At 45.3% G+C, this 18,443-nt stretch overlaps 1 protein-coding gene across 17 annotated transcripts in view; it reads right to left on the bottom strand.

Moving 5' to 3' along the window:
* GARRE1 (granule associated Rac and RHOG effector 1) overlaps positions 1-18,443 on the bottom strand; it is a 97,185-nt gene that overhangs the window by 21,866 nt on the left and 56,876 nt on the right. For all 17 annotated transcript variants that reach the window (XR_014805984.1, XR_014805988.1, XR_014805987.1 and 14 more), the window contains 5 exons: positions 7,381-7,602; positions 2,411-2,551; positions 2,127-2,222; positions 1,843-2,004; positions 753-911 (listed from right to left, as the gene is read on the bottom strand). Coding sequence is in view for 10 of the 17 variants with exons in the window: in XM_084960357.1 (XP_084816483.1) it covers positions 753-911; positions 1,843-2,004; positions 2,127-2,222; positions 2,411-2,551; positions 7,381-7,602 (780 nt within the window). In the remaining 7 variants the exon portion in view is untranslated. The remainder of the gene's footprint in view (positions 1-752; positions 912-1,842; positions 2,005-2,126; positions 2,223-2,410; positions 2,552-7,380; positions 7,603-18,443) is intronic.

Below are 18,443 nucleotides of genomic sequence, written 5' to 3'. Positions count from 1 at the left end.
AGATGTTGATTTCCTGACCCCACTCAACTTTGGCAAAAGTTATTCCTCTCACAAAAGGCAAAAAAAAAAAAAAAAAAAAAAAACCTACTTCTGAGTTGATATTGTTATTTTATTGCATAAAAGGAGATATACAGAGAGCTGGGCCACAAAGTGATTAGATGGGAGCATTACTTATATCATGATATCTGGTGATACCACGGCCTGACATCGGGAAAACGAGGAGCTCAAAGGACGAGAGTATTCTCCAGTAAGAGGAGCATCATGGGCAAAAGCCTGAGACAGGACGAAGCTTGGTGTGTCAGACAGTGAAGACATTCACTGTAGCTCCAGAGTAGTCAGGCCAGGTGAAGGGGCCCTATCAAATCATTATTTCTGTAATGGTTTCCTTAAAATTAGGAAAGTTTTGAGTTCCCTTTTGGCACAGTGGGTTAAGGATCTGGCATTGTCACTGCAGTGGCGCTGGTTTGATCCCTGGCTTGGGAACGTCCATGTGCCACCAGTGCGGCCAAAAAAAATCAGGAAAGCCTGAGACATCATTTTGCAACTGGGTTTCCTGCAAAAACATATTATTAATCTATTGAAGGGAAAAAAAAGACTTTAAATGCTTCCTTTATTTACCTTTTCTATCTGGTCCAAACTCTGTAGCAACTAAAGTATTTTTAAAATTATCCAACATTTTCACATATGTGCCCACACCACATCCTCACGTTCCTCTCTCCTCTCTCTCCCACCCACCACACGTGTTCACGCACCAGGCCAGCTTGACCAAACAGCAGCTGCACGGCCGTCTTGCAGGCGCCCCGCCATGTGGACGGGCACACCTGGTTCAGGACTTCAGTCACCGGAAAGTCCTCCCTGGGTGTGATTCCATTATAGCAGCCTGCCTCCTTGATCAGCTGTAACATCGTATGCTACAGATGGAAAAAAGAGAGTTCACACCTCAAAATAAAGCCATACAAGGGTCTGCAATTCGTCGACATGCACTTACAGTTATACGGTCCTCAAGAGAAAAGCATTGTATGCACTCCCACATCATGTCATTTTAATTTCTTAAGTAATTATTATCAGATACCTTCAAGGATTTTCTCAGCCCTGAAGAGTGAAGGACTAGCTGTGGATACATGTGCATTAACACACATAAGTAATATCTATACCAGCACAAGATACGACATTATTTAGCAATCTGCTGCTGCAAACTGGATGAGGAATTTTGAAATTCTGAACCCCTCTGAATAAGGAAACAAAATCCTCTGGTAAAAGCAAATACCACTGAAAATCTCATCTTTATTTTGGATGACCAAGTGGTCAGGTATGCAGGGTCTGAAAACAGATTGCACACGCTCAGACTCTATCTAGTCCACAGCTTTCTAGCCGTGTGACCTAGGACTCAGTTCCTCTCTCTGTCAAGTGGAGAAAAGGGCAGCACCCACCTCGTGGGGGAGCATTAACTGAGACACTGCATGGGAAGCATTCGATATAATGCCTGGCTCACATGATGCTCCACAAATGGTCATAATACAGAATTAGGACCACACTTCTCTTACTTAATCTATGAAAGCCCACTGAAAATACTAACCATACACAGATTTTATAGTGTACTTTCAAAACTCTTTATGTTAAATATTTTGAACAAAATTATAAACAAAATTAACTTGGCAAATGTCTCATTAAAAAAGTCACTCTAATCTGCTTTTAGACGCCAGTTTACTGAGGAAGGTCAACGCCTCCTGCCTTCACTTTAGTTTTGCTTTTTAATCCAGATTCTTTACAAGCTCTCAGGTTTCCTTAAAAACCCTATATTCAGGTTCACACCCAGGTTGTTGGAACCCCATGGAAAGCTACCGTCTTAAGTTTCAGATTGTCGGCGGCGGACTCGTTGAAGGAGACGCCCTTCAGGAAGCTGGATCCAATCTGCACGGGGACGGTGGGAAGCTCGCACTGCATGGGCTGCGGGGGGGTCTGCCTCCGCCCTGTCTGCTGCGCTTCTGCCTCACTGCAGCAGCCCTGGAAAAGGGTTGGGAAGAGGGCAGGTGACCCACAGCTCGTCTCTTTAGACACCTGGCTCACGCGCTATGGCATAACTGCCACACCCTAGCTCCCAGGAGCCACCAGAAAGAAAATCGTACCTGCAAACTGGCTTCAATCGCCTTTGGATTCAGGTGGAAACCAGCTTTCATCGCGTATTCACAGTGACCTAAGCTTTCTAGAGCTATTTTATATGCCTGCAAAGAAATTGTTTTCAAGAATCAAGATCATAGAGCAGATTATAAACTGACAAGGTGCAATGGAAATAGAAATTTACAATGTCTATAGTTATTCAGAGACATGAGCTCAACTACTATCTTATTATTCCTTCCAACTGGTTCAACATCAACCTCAGATACTAATGTGCCGATTCTGAAAAACTCACTTGCAAAGCGCTGTCAATTTTTAAGTTCAGTTCTTTTAGCTGGTGCTCAGGAATCGTGGCACTTTGAGAACAGAAGAGCTGTTGAACTTCAATTCCTGCCAGGCGGCCATCACAGCCTCTTTCTCTTAGTCTAGATGTTGCCTGCAACAGAAATAGTGACTGGTAGGTAAAAGAAGATGTTACAGATACTAGCAGAACTAAAAAAGAAAGAAACAAACAAAAAACCCCAGCTAAACTAAAGCAAGAGACTAACCATTATATATAAACCAGACATCCTGGATTGTTTGTACAACAAAGCGAGTGGCCAGAAATTCTGAAAGATTAAATCAAGCACTGAAGAGAAAGCAAACCTGACACAGCGCTACCTTATTTAAGAAACTCTGGGAAAAGTACTTAAATACATGTATATAAAACATTCACATTTTAAAATTTCTCTGCTTTAAAAAGACAGATACCCTAGAATATTGGCACTCAAGAGTTTCCAGAGTTAAAAAAATACATATATGGCTGGGTGATCCTATATATCAAAGTGAAAAACCTCACCAATAGAGACAGAATAGGAAAAAAAAACATACGTTGGAGCATTAAAGGAAAAACAGAGCTTTTGAGATCCGCACAGAGAAACAAAATACTTATCGTTTAGTCAATAAATGTGTGCTTACGAAGAACACCTAAGACAGAAAAACAAGAAGAAACTATGTCTTGTTGCGACGAAATGCAAGTTATATATACGGTCAGGACTAGAGAATATAGAAAAATAGATATTTCTTTTTTTTTTTTGTCTTTTTGTCTTTTTTTGTTGTTGTTTTTGTTGTTGTTGTTTGCTATTTCTTGGGCCGCTCCCGCGGCATATGGAGGTTCCCAGGCTAGGGGTTGAATCAAGAGCTGTAGCCATTGGCCTAAGCCAGAGCCACAGCAACGCGGGATCCGAGCCGCGTCTGCAACCTACACCACAGCTCACGGCAACGCCGGATCGTTAACCCACTGAGCAAGGGCAGGGACCGAACCCGAAACCTCATGGTTCCTAGTCGGATTTGTTAACCACTGTGCCACGACGGGAACTCCAAAAATAGATATTTCTTAGAAGGAAAGAGGGATTCAGGATGAACTGTCTTTGTTTTTTCCTTTTTTTCTTTTTTATGCACCTGTGGCATATGGAAGTTCCTGGGCTATGGGTCCAATAGCTGCAGTCTAACCACAGCCACCAGCAACATGGGATCTGAGCCGAATCTGCAACCAGTGCTGCAGCTTGCAGCAATGCCGGATCTTTAACCCACTGTACCACAGTGGGAACTCCATAAATAACATTTTTTAATTTACCAAAATTGCAGGACTAACAGGAAAGTAATTTGCAGCTATGATGCTATACATTTCCAAAGCTTCACAAATACCAACCATTTCCTGAACCCTATCATCTCACAGTTTAAAACCATTTGGCTCTCTTTCTAAGAATCCTCCATTTAGTTCAATACTTAGGCCACAAGGTCTTATGTTAGGTGTCACTGGATAGACAGTGGAGCATAAATCCTGGTCCCTATCATCTTGGAGCTGACAGCCTCATGAGCTAAAAGGCAAACACAGAGTTCCCATTGTGGCTCAGTGGTAACAAACCTGAAAAGTATCCATGAGGATGTGGGTTCGATCCTTGGCCTTGCTCAGTGGGTTAAAGATCTGGCATTGCTGTGAGCTGTGGTGTAGGTCGAAGACATGACTCAGATCTGCCATTGTAGGCCGACAGCTGCAGCTAGGATTCAACCCCTGGGCCTGGGAACTTCCATATGCTGCAGGTGCGGCCGTAAAAAGCAAAAAAAGAAAAGGCAAACAAATGAAACAGTTGAAAAGTTAAAAATGGAAAAAAATTACCCCAAGGGAAGTAGAGAACTGTAACAGAGAGCACCCAAAGCACTAAGAAATCATCATTTAGGCTGAGAGTTTAAGGAAGAGGAGGAGGCAGGCAATGGAAGTGCAGGGTTGGGGTGGAGGTAGGAAAAGCAAAGATGTTGACAAATGAATCAGAACCCACTGAGTGGAGGAGAGTGGCCACAGATGAGGCCGGTGAGGAGGCAGGAGCCTATGTGGGACGAGGCAGGGCATGGGGACAGGTCCACAGTTTACCCTAGAGGAAATGGAGGGATAAAGGATGGCAAGACAGGAAGGAGAGAAGCAAGTCCAACTACTGCAGTCAGGGGAGAGGAATGATTCCCTGAACCAGGGTAGTGACAGTGGACACAGAAAGAAAGGGACAGACTTGCAATATCTGGAGGTGGGACCTGCAGGGCTTTCTTATGGATTGGATGTAGACGTGACAAAAAGACTGGAGGATAAATTTCGGGTTTCTTACATGAGGGACCCAGTGTGGGATGGCACCACTCGCTAGCCCCGGGGACGATCTGGGGAGGGACGGGTCTATGTGGAAAAGCTAAGGGCTGAGCCACCTGAAGAAGTGAGGAGGGCAGCAGCTGAACACTGCGGCCTGAGCCCACAGGGGAAGTGGACTCGGCACACACATTTGATGTCCCCAGCACACAAGCAGTTTTTAAAGTTCCAAGACTAGGAGTTCCCTCATGGTGCAGTGGGTTAAGGATCCAGCATTGTCACTGCAGTGGCTCTGGTTACTGGTGTGGTGTGGGTTTGATCCCTGGCCCAGGAACTCCCGCATGCCATGGGTGGGGCCAAATAAATACATAAAGTTCCAAGACTAGACGGAGATGCCCAAGGGAAAAGGGCACCTAGGACTGAGCCTTGAGAAATGGACATTCATAAGTTGTACTGAAGAGAAGCCAGCAAAGTGGATGAAGAGGAGAGCCTAAGAGGTAAGAGGGTAAGAACCGCATCCTCCACAAGGAGAGAGGGTTTCCAGGACCCGCAATGCTGCGAGGTGCTGGCTCCTTGGACTTCTGCCAAATTTTTTGGCAACATGGAAAGCACCAGTGACCTTGACAAGAGAAGGCATGTTCTTGTGTAGGAGTGGAAGCCATATTTTAATGAGCTGAAGGATGCCATTTACATAAACTCTCATGTTATGCAAAATAATACATTATTTATGGATATATGCATAGAGAATAAAAATATATAAACATGCATAGGAATCACAAACTCCAAAATCGAAAAGAGGTTATCTCTGGAGAGAAAGGAATAAGATAGTAGAGAGGTACAAAAGGAATTCAACTGCATTTGTAATAATGTTTTTCTGTTAAAAATAAACAGGTATGAAGCACATGCAGCAAAAAGGGAAGATTCATTTGACAAAGCTAAAAGGAAGACAGAGGGTATGTATTACATTTCCTATATGCTTGTAATGTTTCATAATAATAATAATCTCCTTCAGAGTGAATCAAAGGTGCCCCGAGCAAGTCTTTCTAGAAGTGGGCTATGAAAAGAGCACAGAAGCAGGGCAGGGCAGGGCAGGGCGGATTTTTGTCTGTAAGCTCATCTATGTACTGGTGGGAGCACACTGAGGAGGAGGGAGAGGAAGCAGAGTCCTACCAGAAGCCCTGAGGGTGGGGGCAGGGTGGGGGCAGCGCAGACCCCGCACAGGAGGAGAGGGGACTTCCTGTGCTGAAAGGAAGAGCACAAGGTCTGAATGGGGGAGGGCTGTCGTTCTGGAGGATGTGAAGCAGGGCTGCTGCCAGTGGGGTCTCTTTCCACAGTGAGTGGGGAGAAGGGTCACAGGTGAGAAGCAAAGTAAGGAAGGCAGGAAGGGCCAGGCAGACAGCAGTGGGTGAAGGAAAAGGTCAAGGTGCGGAGGTCAAGGGAGGGCAGGAGGCCTCACTTGAGCTGGATTCTCAGCATGAATGACGCCGAGAGGGGGCGTGGAGAAGACCCTGAGTCACGTAGGAAGGGTATGAATGTGAGCTGTGTGATCGGGAGCCTGCGGCCCGGCAGTCAGGAAGGCAGCAGGACTGTAGATCTTCTTCATGAGAAGATAAAGGTGAGCCCCGCTGCGCAGCCACCTGCTGTGAAGTCAACAGGTCCCAATCCCGCACTCAACCCCCAATTAGCCTTTCAGGGCTGCGGTGATAAACACTGGAAAGAGATGGAAACAAACAAGCAAACAGGAAAAAGAAATTCAAAAGAAATAACAACAATGCGGTAGAACAGCGTAAAATTGAAATAAGAAAATGAGAAAAGGTATAATGTTAAAATATTGAAAAAACATGTTTAAAAATCTGATTAAAGAGAGTTCCCTGGAGAGGGGCAGTGGGTTATGGATCTGGCATTGTGGCTGCTGTGGCTGGGGTCACTGACATGGCACAAGCTCGAGTCCTGGCTTGGGAACATCTGTATGCCGTGGGCGCAGCCCCCCAAGAATTGATGAAAAGAGATTTCTAAGACAAAATGAAACAGTTTGCCAATTTAATTAAGGAATGCTTCAAACTAAACTTACTATAATAAATCAATATACTACTCCTTAACTATAATTCTTTTTTACTCTGTAAAATGGAACAGTAAATCCTAGTTAAAGTCTTGACTTGAAAGGCTTTTCTCCTCGCCCTTGGAAACAAAGGAGTATTAAAATGCCAACAATAAATGTGTCGTCACCAACCACACCTCCCTCTGGCTGCCTGGCTGACCATTTACCCTCCGCAGCCTGGCTCTCCAGACAGGCTCCAGCCTCTTCTCCCTGGCCCCTCTTCCTAGAAGCTTTGCTGTCCTCTCTACATTGGAGGCAGGGCCCTTCCCCCGGGCTCCTGCACACCTTCATTACAACCCCTCAACCCTGTTTTTGTAAGCCTTTTCTCCTAGGAGGCTGTGAGCAGAGGCTGTCACCCCAGTGCCTGGCTTGTGCCTGTCACAAAACAGACATTTGCAGAGACATTCACTGTTAAATGAATGAACAAGCTGATGATAGCAGTTTAAAATTCACACTTCTAAAAAAATCTGGCTCTTTTAAGAACCAAAGGGCAAAGGCCACTTGGAACCTCTCCTATTTGAACAAAGGGCATCAATCTCTCCCAAGTCAGGGTTACCTCGGCAGCTCCCCGCCAGGAACGCACAGCTTCCTCTAGTTCTGGTGTGTGGCCCATGCCAGATAAGCTGCTGCTGCCACCGCCGCCACTGCTGCTGTTCTTTTTTTCTGGCACGACAACCTCGGCAAAGCAAGTGTGAGCCACCGGCTGGACCTTCTGTAACGCCTGGGTTAAGAACTGGAAGTGGACCTGCACCACTGTCAAGAAACATCGCCCCAACACCTGTGAAAACAAGAGAGCCATGGATTTTTAGGTTGAGGGTTGCTACTACCTTAGTGTAATAAATTCTCAACAATCAGTCTGAATAGAGGGGGAGTTACTGTCATGGCTCAGTGGAAACAAATCTGACTAGCATCCATGAGGATGCAGGTTTGATCCCTGGCCTTGCTCAGTGGGTTGGGAATCACCATTCCTGTGAGCTGTGGTGTAGGTTGCAGATGCGGCATGGATCCTGCATGGCTGTGGCTGTGGTGTAGGCCGGCAGCTGTAGCTCCGCTTCAATGCCTAGCCTGGGAACTTCCATATGCTGCGGGTGTGGCCATAAAAAGACCAAAAAAAAAATAAAAGGTGTACTGTGCGGTATACCTGAAACTAACACAACACCGTAAATCAGCTACACTTCAATAAAAAAAATTTTTGAGTAGAGCTAACAAATTAACTGGAAATCTGAAATCGTGTGAAGTGAAAAAGTCACCAAGCATTAGAAGGATCTTTGTTCTCATGTTTGGATCTGAGTGGCTACAAGTCAAAAAAGGTTTCAACTGAATAGCAAGCCTCAAGGTTCCAGTGGGTCCTCCCCACTTCCACCTAGCCTCTCTGGCCTCCCCTAGTCTGTTCTCCACTTCCTTCATCTGGACTCTGGCCCACACCAACCCCGGGTGAGCCCTGTCTTTGAGCTCCTGTTGAACCAGTGCAACTCGCGATTCCAATTATGTCCACACAGCATTCAGAAGGCAGGGTAAAAGCCACATGATTAAAAATCTGGAAGGTCAATCTGACTATAAAAAGACATTGCATTGGAAATAGAATCCAAACATACAGGTTATTTTGGTAACAGTGTTATTAACACAGTTATTAACATAGCTATATGTTCTGTTTCCAACCTTACAAAACAAAGCTGACAGACCTGTCTTCTAGGAGTCAACAGACATACTGGATAAGCCTATTTGTCAGAACAGTAGAAACCTATTCACCTGATACCTATTAGCTGGCTGGTTGATACAATAGTCTATTAAAGTAGAAAATTCATTTAAAAAATTACTATATACCTAGTAACACTGTCAATATATGCTATTAACATGTAATGTAATAATAGATATACACTGAAAAATACCACTTACCATAAACATTTTAGGATACAAACACGCCTTTACCTGGCATTGGCTAAAGCTGTTCTCTGACATTGTTGTTTCCCTTTCACTTTCTTGTGTTAATTCCAGCTACAGGGTGTTCTCTATGCTTTCCTAGTTCTTTTATTTATTTATTTATTTTGGTCTTTTTGCCTTTTCTACGGCCGCTCTTGCGGCATATGGAGATTCCCAGGCCAGGGGCTGAATCAGAGCTTCAGCTGCCGGCCTACACCAGAGCCACAGCAACACCAGATCCGAGCCGCGTCTGCGACCTACACCACAGCTCAAGGCAATGCCAGATCTTTAACCCACTGAGCGAGGCCAGGGATCGAACCCGCAATCTCATGGTTCCTAGTCGGATTTGTTAACCACTGAGCCACGACAGGAACTCCTCCTAGTTCTTTTTTCTTTAAAGGAGAGGGAGAATTTGCCACTTGCAAAGTAACTTGAGCAGAGACCTTTCAGATTATTTATTTTCCCCTAATCTTTTACAGTTGTTGTGTCCATACCAAATCTGACAATAGTAACAAAACCTTTTTGTAACTCTTTTATCATGTTCCATAACATTCAAAAAATTTCAGTGGAAGGTGTTTCATATTTCATTGGCTTACACAGTGGATGACTTATTCACAAAAAATTATTTATTGAGTTTGTAATTTATCCAACGGGTAGGAGCACAGCTAAGAGCGCCCGCAGTGCACTGCCTTGGGGAGGTGGTAAAGGTTTCCCCAGCCTTTTATAAGGAACTAAAGTCGGACCCCAGTGCCCACACTCTGGCACAATCCAGTCCTTTGTAGCAGCCAAAAGTAAGACTCCACCTTGGACCTCACACCCCCCAGCACACACTGCAGATGCCACCCTTTTCCGCCCACACTGAGCAGAGCTCTTCTTCCTGGAGACAGAGAGTCAGGCAAGTTCCCAGCGGTGACATGCACTCTCTCATTTATTTTCCCCTGTGGAAATCACCAGGACAAAACTAAAACAAACAAACTCACACAAATCTCATAACAAAGCATCCTCTCTCTAGAGTGAACAATCAGAATTACATGCTGACCACCCCCCACCCCGCCCCCTACAAACCTCCTGAGTTTCCACTTACACCGTTGGCAAAGCTCCTCCCCATCAATGATCTGGGCCAGATGGGGCAGAGTGAGCCACAAAGAGGAAGCAACCTAGCAACCTAGAGACTTGTGACATGAATAGAAAAAACAGTATTTATTTAGCACTAGTACACAAGAACAGCCTGACATGATGAAACGCTAAGCATGTTACATCACCTGTCTAAACATTTCACATGGATTATCTCATTTAACCCTGGGAACAACCGTATGATGTCACTCTCATTTCACAAACAGTAACACTGCGGCACAGAAAGGTGATGAAACTTTGTCAAAGGGATACAAACGGAAGGTGGCCAAGTGGTCACCTGACTCAAGGGTCTACGCCCTTAGCCAGTGTGCCCCACTGCCTTCAAGAGGCTCTACACACCCAGAGACAGCTGTGGCCTGCAGCACTGAGACCAGGTGCATGGCAGAAACTCAACCTTCACTGGCTTAGGCCAGAATGGTGTGGTGTCCCGAGGCTCCGCGCAGTGCAGACCCAGGAGGAGTGAAGCGGGATCCCTAGGCACACAAACTCTTTCTCTTTCTCCTTGAGCCTCTTGGCAGGCTTGGCAAAGAGGGAGGATAAGGGAGAAGAGCTACCACACACCATTTGCTCTGGGCTCACATTCTTACAGCTTCTGTCAGATACAACTGAGTCATTCATTCCTTCAATAAATGTGTAATGTGTGAATGCCTGATACATACAAAGCACAAAAAAAATGCCTGATACTACAAATAAGAAGTGAGCAACTCACTGTCTCATGAGGGTTACCTTCTGCTGGTGGGGAACAAACCAGTGAGCAGACATGCAGAATCAGAGGCTACTGGAGAAGGAGCACTAAGGGGCAACGTGAGAAGGAAAAGGCTCTTTGAGCAAAAGACCAAGGGAACAGAGGGAGCAAAGCCTCCCCCTTCTAAAGGACAATTCTGGGAAAGGCCTCTGAAGGGTTCTGGACCTAGAACAGGGCATTCTCGGATGATGCTGGTGGGCAGTAGGCTGGGGGTTGGGAGGGTCCTCTCGTTGTTGAGAGACAGAACGGGAAGGGTGCTGCTGCTGCTGCAGGAATAAATGGGGGAGAGAAGGTGGACATCTGGAAGGTTTTTTTCCCACCACTTATTACGTGCTTGACCTTGGATGAGTTATTTAATCTAAACTTCTTCCCTATACACAAGACATGAGAACAAGATCTCAGCATCTCCCTCCTCCCACCCATGATGTACAGGGCACGAATGATGGTCCTGACAAAATATGTGCTGTAAATGACTCCTCAAAAGTCAATCTTGGAGTTCCCGTCGTGGCGCAGTGGTTAACGAATCCGACTAGGAACCATGAGGTTGCGGGTTCGATCCCTGCCCTTGCTCAGTGGGTTAACGATCCGGCGTTGCCATGAGCTGTGGTGTAGGTTGCAGACGCGGCTCGGATCTCACGTTGCTGTGGCTCTGGCGTAGGCCGGTGGCTACAGCTCCGATTCAACCCCTAGCCTGGGAACCTCCATATGCCACAGGTGCGGCCCTAAAAAGACCAAAAAAAAAAAAAAAAAAAATCAATGGAGCTTACATTTCCAGGCCCACCAACAGCTACCATTTATTGAGTGCTGGACCCATACTACACACTTTACATGAAGTGACTCTGGGGTGAGAGCAATTCATCCATTTTACAGATGACAACACTGAGGCCTAGAGAGAGAAAGACACTTGCTCCAACGTCAAGCAGGTAATAAGTGATGCGGTAGAGATCTGGTGCCAAGTCTGTTTGACTCCAGAAACTGTTCTAACCACCAGGCTGCTCTATCTTCACGTGACGAGATCCAGGACGTAGTCACAGTGGTGACCAAGGATACCGAGAAGGAGAGAGGAGCCCTGTGCAGGTACCCATACAGTCAGGTCCTGGGGTGGGAACGGAGACCGAGAGGCATGGCTCAGTTGTCTCTGACAGCAGGAAAAGAGACTGGGACAAGAGCAGTGCGTGCAGCAGCCTGAGGCACTTCAGTGTGGCATGAGCCTCAAAGCTTAGGATCTGCACAGCAGAGAGCAGCTGCTGAGGACGGCTGCAGCCAGCAATGATAACCTGGGAGAGGGCACACGGGGCCCGGGAAAAGGAGCAGCTTCTCTTACATCTTGAGGAATTACAACCCCCCAAACATCTGTTCTGGCCTTAAGCACATCAATCTCATTTAAGAATTATGAAGAAAGCAATCAGATTTAATTCAATCATTTCTTTCTTTTACCCTTAGCATTTGTATTAAAAAAAAATCCATTCACCCCGAGGCATCTCAAGTTGATGGAGTCTGGGGCAATATGAGGCTGTTATCAGACTTTTGCATTAAGAGAAATTTTCTGGGAGTTCCCATCATGGCTCAGTGGAAATGAATCTGACTGGTATCTATGAGGATGTGGGTTCGATCCCTGGCCTTGCTCAGTGGGTTAAGGATCCAGCGTTGCCGTGAGTTGTGGTGTAGTCACAGACACGGTTCAGATCCCGAGTTGCTGTGGCTGTGGTGTAGGCCAGTGGCTATAGCTCTGATTCAACCCCTAGCCTGGGAACCACTTCTGCCTCCAAATGTCTACAAAGCATTCTGGATTATAACAGTGGTGAAGTGAAACCTTGTTTTCTGGGAATCCCTGGCTTTGCCCCAGTAGAAGAAAAGGGTACATGTTCATTTTCCCATTCCCCTGTAAATGTACACGCGCTCTTAAGGATGTTATGTTCATGGATATAACCAGGAAACCTTTTCTTCGCAGTGATTTTTTTTTAATATTTTACTAATCAAGACAGATTTTAGTTGAAGGTCATCCTATTTTGAGCCCCCAAATGCCACCCTTTCTACCACCATAGTCAACTTTACCTTCCTCAAATATTTTCAAAACTTTAGTTATTCCTCTTCTAGGGCCAGGGCTTGACTCAGCCCTTACTATACCTGCACGTGTTGAAATTATGTGGGGCCCAAGTCCAACCCATCTCCCACACACCTTGTGATTTTCACATCAATATACACAGGGTCTCACTAAATTCATCTTCTGCTCAACCTCACCGAACAATTCATCTTTCTCACATGCCTACAGATTGGAAAATAAGTCAAACTGTCACATATACCATGGCTGTTAAACACTGCCAGGGCTCTAGCATTTATTTCTGATCAGTTTAAAAGTCTAGAGTGAATGAAATGAAGTTGATCCAGATTGGCTTGTATCAGAAATTCCAAGGCCATTCAATCATTTCTTTCTTTTCAATACTTACTTATACCTTAAACATTACAGTTGGCTCCAAGTGTTCTCAATCTTGCTCTTTTGTTCTCATGACAATTCCAGAGTTATTACATAATGACCAGAATGTGACATAAAGACCTAAATATGTCTCCAGAGAAATGGAGAATTCAGTAGATCATGCCTGGGCTATGGAAAATGCATTATGGAGATTAAACTATAGTACAAAAATGTAAAAATCAAGCTCACTGAAACTAACATATATAGTCTGACCTAAAAGCTGATAACAGTGAGTGTTTAAATATTTAAAAATTGAAAAGCAACTAACAAAACAACAAAAATCTCTTTGCACTCAGTATGAACCTAGAGCACAAAGAAGAAAGAACTAGTGAAGGAAAGAAAGCGAACACATGCCCAAGGGTGGATGAGCCAACACCAAATGCTAATTATTCAGACAGGGTTGTATTCTGTCTCTGGATATGCTGCTTTACTGCTGGTAAAAATATCAACAGAAGTTCCTGTTGTTGCTCAGCGGTAACGAACCCGACTAGCACCCACGAGGACATGAGTTCAATCCCTGGCCTTGCTCAGTGGGTTAAGGATCCAGCGTTGCTGTGAGCTGTGGTGTAGGTCGCAGACATGGCTCAGATCCCATGTACCTGTGGTGTGCGCCAGCAGCTACAGCTCTGATTTGGCCCCTAGCCTGGGAACTTCCATATGCCGTGGGTGTGGCCCTCAAAAGACAATATATATCAACAGAGGCAGCTTCTGAACTCCTCCCTCACGGGCTAAGCACTGAGGTGTACACACAAAACCTTTTACCTCAGTAATACATGTTCACTGAAAATAAACTGGGGGAAAAAAGATCAGCTAAACAAAGAAATAATATCAAATATTACTAAACAAACTTAACCACTGATTACATGTTTCCTATACTGTCTAATATTTGTAGATTCTTTTTTTGCAAAAACTAGATCATGTTGTATATTGTTTTACAGCCTTTTTTCCAAAATAAAATATACCAAGAGTTTATTACCAAGTGACAAACACAGAAAGTTTTGCATTTCAGCTACATTGCTATACAGCTTAACATAACTAACAAGCATAATCATAAACAATCATCCAGGAGATGAAAAAGTGAAAGGCCACTGAGGGTAAGTCAGTTCACGTTAATTATGGTAGACAAAGGACCCTGTTCTTAATCTTCCCCATTCAAAATTCAAGTTTCCGGAGTTCCTGTTGTGGCTCAGGGGTAATGAACCCAACTAGTATCCATGAGGACGCAGGTTCGATCCCTGGCCTCACTCAGTGGGTTAAGGATCCAATGTTGCTGTGGCTGTGGCGTAGGCCAGCAGCTACAGCTCCAACTGGACCCCCAGCCTAGGAACCTCCATATGCCATAGGTTTGGCCCTAAAAAAGAAAAAAAAAGCAAGTTTTCTCATAAACAAGCAAATTAATATTGTGGGTTTACAACGGGCAGAGATAAAAATATATTTCAGTCACCCACATAGCATGTGGCCTAGAAACCTAGTAGAGTTCAATAAATTCTTTTTGTTGATTTGAGTGTATTTTTTATTAAAAGTTGTCACTTTGTTTTTGTTTTTGTTTCTTTTTCTTTTTTTGCTTTTTAGGGCCGCACCCACAGCATATGGGAGTTCCCAGGCTAGGGGTAGAATCAGAGCTATAGCTGCTGGCCTACACCACAGCAATGCAGGATCCAAGCCTCGTCTGCGGCCTGTACCACAGCTCATGGCAACACCGGATCCTTAACCCACTGAGCAGGGCAAGGGATCGAACTCGCGTTCTCATGGATCCTAGCTGGGTTTGTTAACCTCTGAGCCATGATGGGAACTCCCTAAAAGTTGCCATTTCAATCAAGAAGCAAATACTAGGAGTTCTTTGGTGGTCTAGTGGTTAGGATTTGGCACTTTCACTGCTACAGCCTGGATTCAATCCCTGGTCTGGGACCTGTGATCCCACATCAAGCTGCAGCATGGGCCAAAAAAAAAAAAAAAAAAAAAAAAAAAAGTAGAGGAAGGAAATACCAAACTATCTCAACTGATAAACTGATAAACTGATAAAAAAAAAAAAAAAAAGGCAAAAGGAACTCACCAGTGGAAATTCCGTCTCCCTGACTTTATCTTCATCACACATCACTTAGGGAGAGTCCCTCTGTGTCCTGGGTGATAGGGCACTAGCTGCCTTACAGGTGTTACCTCACAGAGATAGGGATCGCCAACCCCGTGTGATGGACAGGGGTACTTCCTGCCGCCTTGATTCACATGGGAGTCCAACCAGTGATCTCTGTGGCAAGTCTTGGCTGAGGTGGGGAAGGGGGTCTCTCCTCTGGGTAGTAATGAGGTGGTGGGCCCCTCCCCGCTCCTTGAAACACCTGCTTCCCTTGGCCTCCAGGACACTGCACCTGCTCCATTTTCTTCCTCACTCTCTGGCTGCTCCTTTGGTGTGCTCCTTGGTCACTGCCCCAGGGCTCACTCGTCCTTGGATTTCCCCCTTTGGTTCTCTAGCGACGTTCACTTCCTTGATGACCTTGTCCAGTCTGTAAGCTTAAATACCATCTACTGACTGATGGTTCCGAAATTCACATCGCCCTTCTAGATCTCGGCCCTGAACTCCAAATATGTTTATCCTTCTACCTTTTTTTTTTTTTCTTTTTTGGCTGCCCCAAAGCATATGGAGTTCCTGGGCCAGGGAGTAGATCTGAGCAGCAGTTGCAACCTATGTGGCAGCTGTGGCAACAATGGATCCGTTAACCCACTGTGCTCCACTGTGCCAGGCCAGGGATCGAACCTGTCTCCTGGAACCACCAATCCTGTCGGGCCACAGTAGGAACTCCATTTTCTATCTATTTGATATTGCTCCTTAGATGTCTAATAGCCACTGCAGACCAATTATTCTGGCATATTCTTCCCCCACTGCTCCCCATCTCAGTAAGTAGCACTACTACTTTCTCATGTTAGAAACGCTGGAGTCAACTTTGACCTCTCCCTCTCCCCTTCTCCCCCACCCCCTCCTTCTTTCCTCCTCTGCCACGCTCCCCACAGTGTATTCAAGATATAACTGCTGGAATATTAATCAGCCTTAAAAAGGAGGGAAATTCTGATACATGCTAGAACATGGATGAGCCTTAAAGACATTATGTCCAGTGAAATGACCAGTTACAGGAAGACAAATATTAGGATTCCATTTATATGAGGTACTGAGAAGAGTCAAATTCACAGAGATAGAAGGTGGAAGGGTGGTTTCCAGGGACTGGAGGGAAAAAGGAATGGGAATTACTTGTTCGGTGGGTGCAGGGTTTCAGTTTGGGAAGATGAAAAAGTTCTGGAGATGGACAGTAGTAATGGATGCACAAAAATGCCACTGGATTGTATACTTAAAAACTGTTAAGATGGCAAAATTTATGTTGTGCGTAATTTGCCTCAATCCAAAAAAAAAAAAAAAAGGACAGTTGCTTCTAATCACCTTTTCTATCCTTCCATTCCAAGCTATGATCATCTCTTGCCTGATTACTGTACTAGCCTCTTAATAGATCTTCCTGCTTCTTTTCTTTTTTTTTTTGTTTTTGTTTTTGTCTTTTTGCCATTTCTTGAACCACTCCTGCGGCATATGGAGGTTCCCGGTCTAGGGGTCTAATCGGAGCTGTAGCCGCCAGCCTACACCAGAGCCACAGCAACGCAGGATCCGAGCCACGTCTGCGACCTACACCACAGCTCACGGCAACGCTGGATCGCTAACCCACTGAGCAAGGCCAGGGATCGAACCCGCAACCTCATGGTTCCTAGTCGGATTCGTTAACCACTGCGCCACAACGGGAACTCCCTTCCTGCTTCTTTTCAATTAGGATTAGTTTTATCTACACAAAACAACAAATGCAGGGGCTTAAATGAAAGCAATGTTCACTTCTTCCTAATGTAAAAATAAATCTAGAATTAGGCAGTCCAGAGCTGGGATGGAGGCTCTTGGGTATCACAAGAAATCCAGTTCCCATCTTTCTGCTCTTCATCCTCACACAAGGCTTACATACTTAAGTTACCTCATAGTTCTAAACGGTTAGTTGATCTTCAGCTATTCTGTCTGCATTCAAAATAGTAAAAAATTGGGGGGAGGAGTACCCTTTTTTTCTCTAAGGAAACTTCCTAGTACTCTCATCCAAAACCTCTAGTTCCATTTCCATGAACCAGAGAACTTATTCAAGTGACTATTCTGAGCTAGCCAGGGGAGGCTGCAAAGTATAGTCCTTGTTCCAGCCTTCCTTAGCTACAATATTCCTGGGGGGGGGGGAAGCAAACAAACAACTCCCCAGAACTTTGCTGTTAAAGAAGGGGAGACTGGATATTGGGAGGCAACCAGCAGAGTCTCCTCTCTCTCCTAGAGGCTACTTTCCACACAGGACACCTTATAAAACCAATGTCGGATTATTTCACTCCCCTGCGCAAAGTCTTCCAATGGCTTGCCATTACAATCAGGAGAAAATCCAAACTCCTCATTCTGTCCTACAATACCCTACAGGATCTTGCCCCTGACTAGTCTCTGAACTTATTATTTCCTATCCCACATTTCTCTGCTCTTACTATTCCGGCCTTCTTTTTGCTCTTCAAAAAACTTTTTTTTTTTTTTTTCTTTTTAGGGCCACACCTGTGGCATATGGAAGTTCCCAGGCTAGGGGTCGAATCAGAGCTGCAGGTGCCAGCCTACACCACAGCCACAGCAACACCAGATCCAAGCTGAACCTGTGACCTACGCCACAACTTGTGGCAACTCCGGATCCTTACCCCACTGAGTGAGGCCAGGGATTGAACCCATATCCTCACTGAGAGGTTGGATTTTAACCTGCTGAGCCACAACAAGAACTCCTAGCTCCTCAAAAATGTCGAGCACAGCTCCTGTCTCATGTTTTGCACAAGCCAGTTCCCACTAGCTCCCGGTTTTTCAACATCATCACCACTGATGTTGGGGCCAGAGACTTCTCTGTTGTAGGGGACCGTCCTACGCAGTGTGGGATGTTAGCAGCATCCCAAGCCTCTACTCACCAGATACCAGCAGCACTGGCTGGGAGATGCAGCCACCACAACCCCTCAGATCATACTGTTTTGAATAAATTTTCAAATCCTGTTTTATTTATTTATTTTTTTGTCTTTTGGCTTTTGAGGGCCCTGCCAATGGCATGTGAAGGTTTCCAGGCTAGGGGTCTAGTTGGAACTGTTGCTGCCGGCCACAGCCACAGCCACAGCCACACCAGATCTGAGCCGCATCTGCAACCTACAGCACAGCTTATGGCAATGCCGGATCCTTAACCCACTGAGCAAGGCCAGGGATCGAACCCGCAACCTCATGGTTCCTAGTTGGATTCGTTAACCACTGAGCCATGACGGGAACTCCTCAAAT

The sequence above is a fragment of the Sus scrofa genome, chromosome 6, assembly GCF_054392235.1.
Source record: "Sus scrofa isolate SSC_HxYL_T2T_F1_AM1 chromosome 6, Sscrofa_HxYL_maternal_Yorkshire_Landrace_v2.0, whole genome shotgun sequence".
Lineage (NCBI taxonomy): Eukaryota > Metazoa > Chordata > Mammalia > Artiodactyla > Suidae > Sus > Sus scrofa.
Note: the sequence above shows the minus strand (reverse complement) of the source record. Positions and strands in the feature narration are given on the sequence as shown.